Source organism: Mytilus edulis, unplaced genomic scaffold (genome assembly GCF_963676685.1).
Source record: "Mytilus edulis unplaced genomic scaffold, xbMytEdul2.2 SCAFFOLD_245, whole genome shotgun sequence".
Classification (NCBI taxonomy): domain Eukaryota; kingdom Metazoa; phylum Mollusca; class Bivalvia; order Mytilida; family Mytilidae; genus Mytilus; species Mytilus edulis.
Genome location: NW_027268257.1, coordinates 44,830 through 53,546, shown reverse-complemented (window position 1 = coordinate 53,546; position 8,717 = coordinate 44,830). Strand labels below are relative to the sequence as shown.

General features: G+C 34.0%; 1 protein-coding gene across 1 annotated transcript; it reads left to right on the top strand.

Annotated features, from left to right (window-relative positions):
• The first annotated feature begins 7,275 nt into the window (after positions 1–7,275).
• On the top strand, positions 7,276–8,217 carry LOC139507140 (E3 SUMO-protein ligase ZBED1-like). Its single transcript, XM_071295648.1, has one exon. It carries the CDS (start codon positions 7,276–7,278, stop codon positions 8,215–8,217), a length of 942 nt encoding a protein of 313 aa, XP_071151749.1.
• Positions 8,218–8,717: the final 500 nt, after the last annotated feature.

The window sequence follows — 8,717 nt, the reverse complement described above, 5'->3', positions numbered from 1 at the left end:
GGTCTATTTCAGCAAGTAGTGTACCAGTTAGGGATTGCTCAGTATAGATCAAGTGCGTACCATCCAGAATCTCAAGGTGCCTTAGAACGTTTTCATCAGACATTGAAGAACATGATTAGAACTTTTTGTCTTCAATTTGACAGAGACTGGGATGATGGAGTTCACTTTCTACTTTTTGCAGTCCGAGAGGCTGTTCAAGAATCCATTGGTTTTAGTCCCTTTGAGTTGGTATTTGGCCATACTGTAAGGGGACCGTTAAAATTGATTAAGGAAAAGTGGCTTACTGAACATACTGACTTGAATCTTTTAGACTATGTATCTAGATTTAAAGAAAAATTGTATACTGCTTGTCAAATTGCTCAGAAAAACTTAAAAAATGTACAGAACAAGATGAAAATATGGTATGATAAAGATGCCAGGGACAGAGTTTTTGAGCCTGGTGATAGGGTACTTGTATTTTTGCCAGTCCCTGGACATCCTTTACAGGCTAAATATTGTGGTCCTTATACAATAGAGAGTAAAATTAATGATTTGAATTATATTGTAAAAACTCCAGGTCGGCGCAAACAAAATAGAGTGTGTCATATTAATATGTTAAAACCATATTTTGAGCGTACTAATGTTCTATGTGATAGTAAACCAGTTGCCACTTTAGGCATGGTTAAATTTGAGAACAATCATGACAAACCAGATGTAATTGAACCAATTTTTAGTTGTAAAACTATGGAAGAGACAGTTAGATTGAAAAATTCAGAAATTTTGTCAAATTTAGATTCAAAACTTGCACATCTGTCTTTTGATCGTAGAGAAGAAATAAAAACTTTGGTATTTTCTTTTAAAAATCTTTTTCCAGATGTGCCAAACAAAACCACTGCTGTTTGTCATGATGTTGATGTCGGAGATGCTTGTCCAATTAAGCAACATCCTTACAGGCTCAATCCACTCAAACTTGAAGTTATGAGAAAAGAAATTAAATATATGCTTGACAATGATATTATTGAGCCGAGTAACAGTGAATGGAGCTCTCCTTGTCTCCTTGTGCCAAAACCAGATAAAACTTTTCGTTTCGTGACTGATTTCAGAAAAGTAAATTCAGTCTCAAAATCTGATTCCTATCCGATTCCAAGGATAGACGATTGTATTGACAATATTGGTCAAGCAAAATTTGTGAGCAAATTTGATTTATTGAAAGGTTATTGGCAAGTTCCATTGACACAGAGAGCTCGTGAAATATCAGCTTTTGTTACACCAAATGGCTTATTTCAATATACTGTAATGCCATTTGGCATGAAAAGTGCTCCAGCTACATTTCAAAGAATGATCAATAATGTTATAAAAGATTTAGACCGTTGTTATGCTTATATTGATGATCTTATTGTATGTAGTGATAGCTGGGAACAGCATTTAACACATTTATATGATACCTTTGATAGATTGTCAAAATCAAATTTGACTGTTAATCTTGGTAAAAGTGAATTTTGTCAGGCCACTGTTGATTATTTAGGGCATACAGTTGGCCAAGGTCAAGTAAAACCTATTATGGCTAAAGTGGAAGCTATTTCCAAATTTCCACCTCCTACAAATAGAAAACAACTTATGAGATATTTAGGCATGATTGGATTTTACAGAAAATTTTGTTCAAATTTTGCTACTGTTGTTCAACCATTGACTCATCTTTTACGGAAATATTCTAAATTTATCTGGAGCGGAAATTGTCAAAAAGCTTTTGAAAATAGCAAATCACTTTTAATTGATAGTCCAGTTCTGATTACTCCAGACTTTGAAAAACAATTTAAACTTGCCGTTGATGCAAGCGATGTAGGAATAGGAGCTGTTTTATATCAAGAGACAGATGATAATGTTGAAAAACCTATATCATATTTTTCTAAGAAATTAAATAAACATCAGAAAAATTATTCAACTATTGAAAAAGAGTGTTTTGCAATGTTGTCAGCACTTCAACATTTTGATGTATATTTGAATCCCACTGTATATCCTATTCTTGTTTATACTGATCATAATCCTCTCACCTTCATGCATAAAATGAGAAACAAGAATCAGAGGTTGACTAGGTGGAGTTTATTGTTACAGGAATATGATGTAATTGTAAAACATATTAAGGGTAAAGATAATGTAATAGCTGATGCTTTATCTAGAGCTTATTAAATCACTTTGTATATATTATGTATTTTTGTTCATATTATTCATGATAAGTTTTTGTTACACTAAAACTTCTTTTAAGGGGGGAGGTGTTATGATATTGTAATTATTATGTTTATTTATGTTGGCCTAATTTGTGTTGTATGGCCTGATAGTTGTTTACCAAATAATCTTATAACTGTGCAGTTTAGGAATCACTGGAACAATCACAGAATGATTGGAACTTTCTAGAATGATCCTTAAACTTTCCAGGATTTTCCACAATGTTCCATTATAGAGTGTTCTAGAATTTTCCATGACAACACTATATATACAGACACTAAAGTTAAACTCTCATAATTAAACTTGGACATAGACATTGATAGACATTAGTATTCATAGCATTTGGATTGACACTTTTATTCTAAAGACAACATCATACTGGATTGTGACATTAGTAGTGAACGTAATATTCAAATTGGATTCCGAAAGATTTCCGGATACAGATAAAGATAACAGATTGGACTCATATTTTGACAGTTAAGTTAACAGTAATATTTGTTTAATACCTTTTGTAAACTTTTGTATATTAAATGTTGTTAAATTTTACTATTGATTTGTGTCTTTTGTTGGCTACAATTTAAAGGCGATTTCTGGCCGTAACACCGTCCTCTGTCAGTCCATCCGTAACACTTTTTTGTAACACTTTTCTCAGCTACTATGTATTACAGCTATTAGATATTTGGTATCAAGCATCAGGTTGGGGTGCTGTACCGTGTAAGTGGTTTTCAGGTCTGGTGCTCATCTACTTCCTGTTTACAGACTTAGTACATATATTAGACATAGGGGTATTAATGAAAAATTTTCATTACACTTTTCTCAACTACTATGTATCACAGCTATTAGATATTTGGTATCAAGCATCAGGTTGGGGTGCTGTACCATGTAAACGGTTTTCAGGTCTGTCGCTCTTCTACTTCCTGTTTACAGACTTAGTACATATATTAGACATAGGGGTATTAATGAAAAATTTTCGTAAGACTTTTCTCTGCTACTATGAATCACAGCTATTTGATATTTGATATCAAGCATCAGGTTTGGGTGCTGTACTGTGTAAGCGGTTTTCAGGTCTGTCGCTCTTCAACTTCCTGTTTACGGACTTAGTACATAAATTAGACAGGGATATTAATGAAAAATTTTCGTAACACTTTTCTCAACTACTATGTATTACAGCTATTTGATATTTGTTATCAAGTATCAGGTTGGGGTGCTGTATTGTTTAAGTGGTTTTCAGGTCTGCTGCTCTTCTACTTCCTGTTTACGAACTTGCAGATCCTATAATGATATGGTTAGCGGGGGTAGACTTTTGTGAGTAATAGCTCACAGTTCATCTTGTTTAATATTTAATTCCTATCTTGAACCTGTAATAATAATGAATTAATAGAAGTTGTATCACTCAAAACTGGCAAGAGAAAAAGGAAGGCTCCTTCAACTTTCACACCAAGTGATTGGTAAGTATCAAAAATGTAAGTACACATTGATTAACTTTGGTTAAAAGTTTACGTCCGAGTTCATTTCTCAGATACTATGTGGCCTAGGATCATGTAATTTGATGTGGGGATGTAACTTTGCAAGCCTGTCAGCATCAATACCAAAATAGGTCAATTTGACCTCCATTTCATGCTTGATTGACTTTGGTTAAAGTTTACGTCCGAGTTCATTTCTCAGATACTATGTGGCCTAGGATCATGTAACTTGATGTGGGGATGTAACTTTGCGAGCCTGTCAGCATCCATACCAAAATAGGTCAATTTGACCTACATTTCATGCTTGATTGACTTTGGTTAAAGTTTACGTCGAAGTTCATTTCTTAGATACTATGTGGCCTAGGATCATATAACTTGATGTGGGAGTGTAACTTTGGGAGCCTGCAACATCCATACCAAAATTGGTCAATTTGACCTACATTTCATGCTTTTATTGACTTTGGTTAAAGTTTACATCCGAGTTCATTTCTCGGATACTTTATGACCTAGGATCGTGTCACTTGATGTGGGGATGTAACTTTGGGAGCCTGTCAGCATGCATACCAAAATAGGTCAATTTGACCTACATTTCATGCTTGATTGACTTTGGTTAAAGTTTATGTCGAGTTCATTTCTCAGTCACTATATGGTCTAGGATCATGTAATTTGACCTACATTTCATGCATAGTTGACCCTCCTTAGGTAAAGCTCTTACTTTTATGAATTATTGTGTTTTATAGGTTTGTCTTAGGTACAAAGAATGTTGCAGATGAGGCGAACTTTGTAATCATGGATTACCCTATGTTTTAGCAAGGCACATTCACTGATCATACAAGGTTAGTGCCCTGAGGGGCATTTCTAGAATTATACAGGCCCTGGAGATAGTTTTTGATTTGAAGGAGAATTCAATTTGTGTTTCTTTGGACATCTATAACAGCATCCTGTTACAATTATATCTTCTTAGGTTTTGCTCTTTTGATATAAATTACATGAGTTAAAAAGTAGTCTTAGATTTAGAGTGCACTTATTGGCAGTTATATGCATGTATTACTTTTGCTTATATAAAGAGGTTTATAGCATTGTATATGAAAATCTCTGTTAATATCGACCTACAGGGGATGCATGATGCCTTGATTTATAAAGGTAAATCTAAATTTATAAAGGTTTGTTGTTATCTTGAATTGTGTCACATTTTCTTGTTTAGGGGCTTTTTACAGCTTACTTTATGTTGTGGATTCTTGTCCATTGTTGAAAGCCGTACGGTAACCTGTAGATAAATTTTTATTTGTACTTGGAACCTTTCCAGATGACTGTCTCATTGACAATCATACCACATCCTCTATTCTTATAACTAACTTGATAAGAAAATATAAAGTGCATCTTGAAAAAAAGCCATGGGATAAATATCAAAAAGGGATGTAGCTAGTCTATATTGTTATTGATATGCTTGTATTATACGCCTTAAATCATACTTTTCCTATAGAATATTCAAAATCTGCACTTCAAACTAATGAATTACACTATACAAAGGATGTATACGACAAAAGTTTAATCACATTATCAGCTGAAGTTCTGTTCACCCATAAAACATGGACAGTTGAAGATTTGGAAATTTCTGAAAATACTGTGTAAAATTAATATAATAGTTAATACTTGTTTCATATGACATTTTACTTGCTTGTTTGTTGTGTATAAGGTATTGTTTTTTATTTCTTTGGTCAACTCACCTTTTTGTATATTATTTTATGTATATAATTTTGTTTTGAGGACTCCCAATAGATTAGCTAAATTGTATGGGGTAATCCTCAGTTGGTAGAGTATTTTGTCTTGCTTCTACAGTTTTCAGGCATCAAATTTTTATTGTATTTATGTTCATATATATATGTAAATACTTGCATGTCCTAATGCTTAACTGGCAGGTCGAAACTTTCCTGGTTCAGTTTAAATTAAACTTAGAATTATTTATTTTTATTTGTTGTCAAATATTAAATATCCTCTGAATACAATTTTTGAAATGAAAATAAAAATTGATGATTTTTAAAAAATTAAAAGCTCAAGTTTGGAATAGTTATGTACATTAACAATTATGTACTAACTTTTAGAACCAGGAAGGTCTCAGGGAAAGTCAGATGATATAGATATTTCTTGAAACCATGAATTTGATTCCTACCCTGACTGATGAGACCAAATGGAAGCAAATTTATAGGTATATAAATTTCTAGTTTTAAGCTCACCTGACCTAAAGGGCCAAGTGAGCTATTTCTATCACTTGGCGTCCGTCGTCGTCTGTCATCGTCAGTCCTTTAACTTTTTCAAAGATCTTCTTCTCTGAAACTGCCAAGCCAAAATGGAACCAAACTTGGCCACAATCATCCTTAGGGTAACTAGTTTAAATGTTGTGAACGACATTTCTGCCGGACAACCAACATGGCTGCCAAGGCTAAAAATAGAACATAGGGGTAAAATGCAAATATTAACTGCCATCTTGGAAACTGTAACAGATTGAGAAAATCTGACAGGGTGACAAATGTTCAGATTGACAAGATCTACCTTAGTTACTTTTGAGTTAAAATTGTCGGATGGCCCCCGCATAGGGGTTATTGCATATAAAAGACTATTTTTGGCCAATTTTAATGTTTTTGGCTATTATCTAATAAGTTTTAATAGATAAAAAAAAAATTAAAAATTGCAAAAATGATCAGCAATAAAAGCTCTACAAACAAGTCATTGATCACTTAATATTAGTGTTGTCAACGGTTAACCAGTCGAACGACCGAATACCGAATACCAAAAACGCTTACCGGTTAACCGGACCTTTTTAAAATTTTAATAAAATTGATGTAAATGTGTACTGAAATCATTAGTAAATAATGTGAAATGATTGTACGAATTGATTGGTACTTGATTAGACAGATCAATTGTTCAGTTTATTGATTAATCTTGTTAACCTTGAAAACATTTAAATTTTATTACTTAATTAGCACATAGACAACTTGTCTGTCAGCTCCGGGCAAGTATAATGTAAACATAATTAGCATATTAAGTTTATTTTGAACAGTTGTAAGCTGAACATGCTGAATAAATTTTACGATTTAGTTTATTTCTTCACTTTGACTTTATATTGTGTGTGCGTACATGTAAATATGCCACCTCCGTCATCTAAGGCTTGGTCTTTTTTTAAACGTAATGCCGACTCCAAAATAGTGAAATGCAAACTATGTGAAATGGAATTAGTCTATACTGGTGGTACAAGTAATATGCTGAATCATCTGAAGTTAAAGCATCCCAATGACTTTTCTGAAACGCCTGAGAAAGTTAAGCAGTCATCGGTTTTAGACTTTGTTCAGACACCCAAATCTAGAAGATTTTCGTCTACTCAATCTGAACTAATAACAAATTCAATAGTGGATATGATTATATTGGATAACCTACCCATTCGCATTGTTGAGGGAAAAGGATTTTCAAAACTTATGTCGATAATAGCTCCAGAATTTAAAATTCCGTCTAGAAATACTATAAAATCCAGAATAGAAAAGTCATATAGTGACAAAAAAGAGAGTTTGATTAAAGAGTTAAATCTCATTGACAGCGTATCCCTTACTTCTGATACATGGACATCGAATGCTACAAAAAGCTTTTTAACAGTCCAGAACATCACGTTGACAAAGACTGGAATTTACAGTCAAATGTGCTTGTTACTCGTGAAATGCCTGAACGCCATACAGGCGAAAATCTTGCTGAACGACTGAAATCTACAATTTCAGAGTTTGAATTGGACGGTAAAATTGTGAGTTCTGTACATGACAATGCTAGGAACATGAATTGTGCATCAGAGAAATGTGACTTTGACGATATGAGATGCTTTGGTCATACCATTCAGCTTTGCATTAAACCATGCTTGGAAATACCCGCTATTGCCAAACTTACTTCACATGCTCATAAGTTAGTGGGACATTTCAAGCATTCAACTACAATAACTGCAGAAATGAGGAAAAGACAAAAGTTGTTCGGACTAAGACAGAACGAACTTATACAAGACGTAGTTACGAGATGGAATTCGACTCAGCTAATGATTGAACGCCTATGTGAACAACGCAGAGTTATTACGGATGTAATGCTAGATACAACTGTTACTAAGAAATGTGACACACATATGCTTCTCAAAGATCATGAGTGGGATTATCTGGTTGAAATTTCCGCAGTATTGAAGCAAATGTCTCATGTTACAACATACATGTGTCTGGAAAAGGACGTATCAGCCTCTGTAATGCTTCCTATTGTCAACGGACTCTTAAAAAAACACCTAAAAAACTCTGAAGAGGATAGTGCTCTTGCGCATAAAATGAAAGCAAGTATTTCAGAAGAACTCATCACCCGCTTTAAACCGTATGACATTGAAACTGCATCTACACAGCATGCTTTAGCGTCCTTACTTGATCCGAGGCATAGAACACTTAACTTTTTCTCCCCAGAACAAAAAAAAGTCGCCATTGAAATGTTAGAGTCCAAGTTAGACGATGTGCCATTAAAGCCCGCAGTTAAAACGTCATAAAAAAACCTTGGAACTGAAGTTGACAAGCAACCAGCCAAGAAACAAAGAGTCCAACGATCTTTGGACTTTCTTTTGTTTGACACCGACGAAGATACGTCCTTTCAAGATGAATCGGAAATGTCCTTATACATCAAGGAGCGTGCTGTGCAAGATTCAAACCCACTCGAGTGGTGGAAAGAAAATAATTGTAAATTCCCCAGACTCTTTGTGTTAGCTAGACAATATTTAAGTATTCCTGCTACCTCTGTTCCGTCAGAACGAATCTTTTCATGCGCGGGTCTCATTGTTACTAAACTGAGAAATCGACTATCTTCCTCTGTGATCGACCAGATAATATTCCTGAATAAAAACTATGTACCCGAGGAAAAATGTGAATAACTCTTCTTTCGTTCTTTCTAAATGTACATACTTATAAATTTGTTTTTTTTGTAATTTATTACATATTGAAATCCTAATTGTGTTAGTGTTTGCATTATTGTGTTATAATACCCTGGGATAAA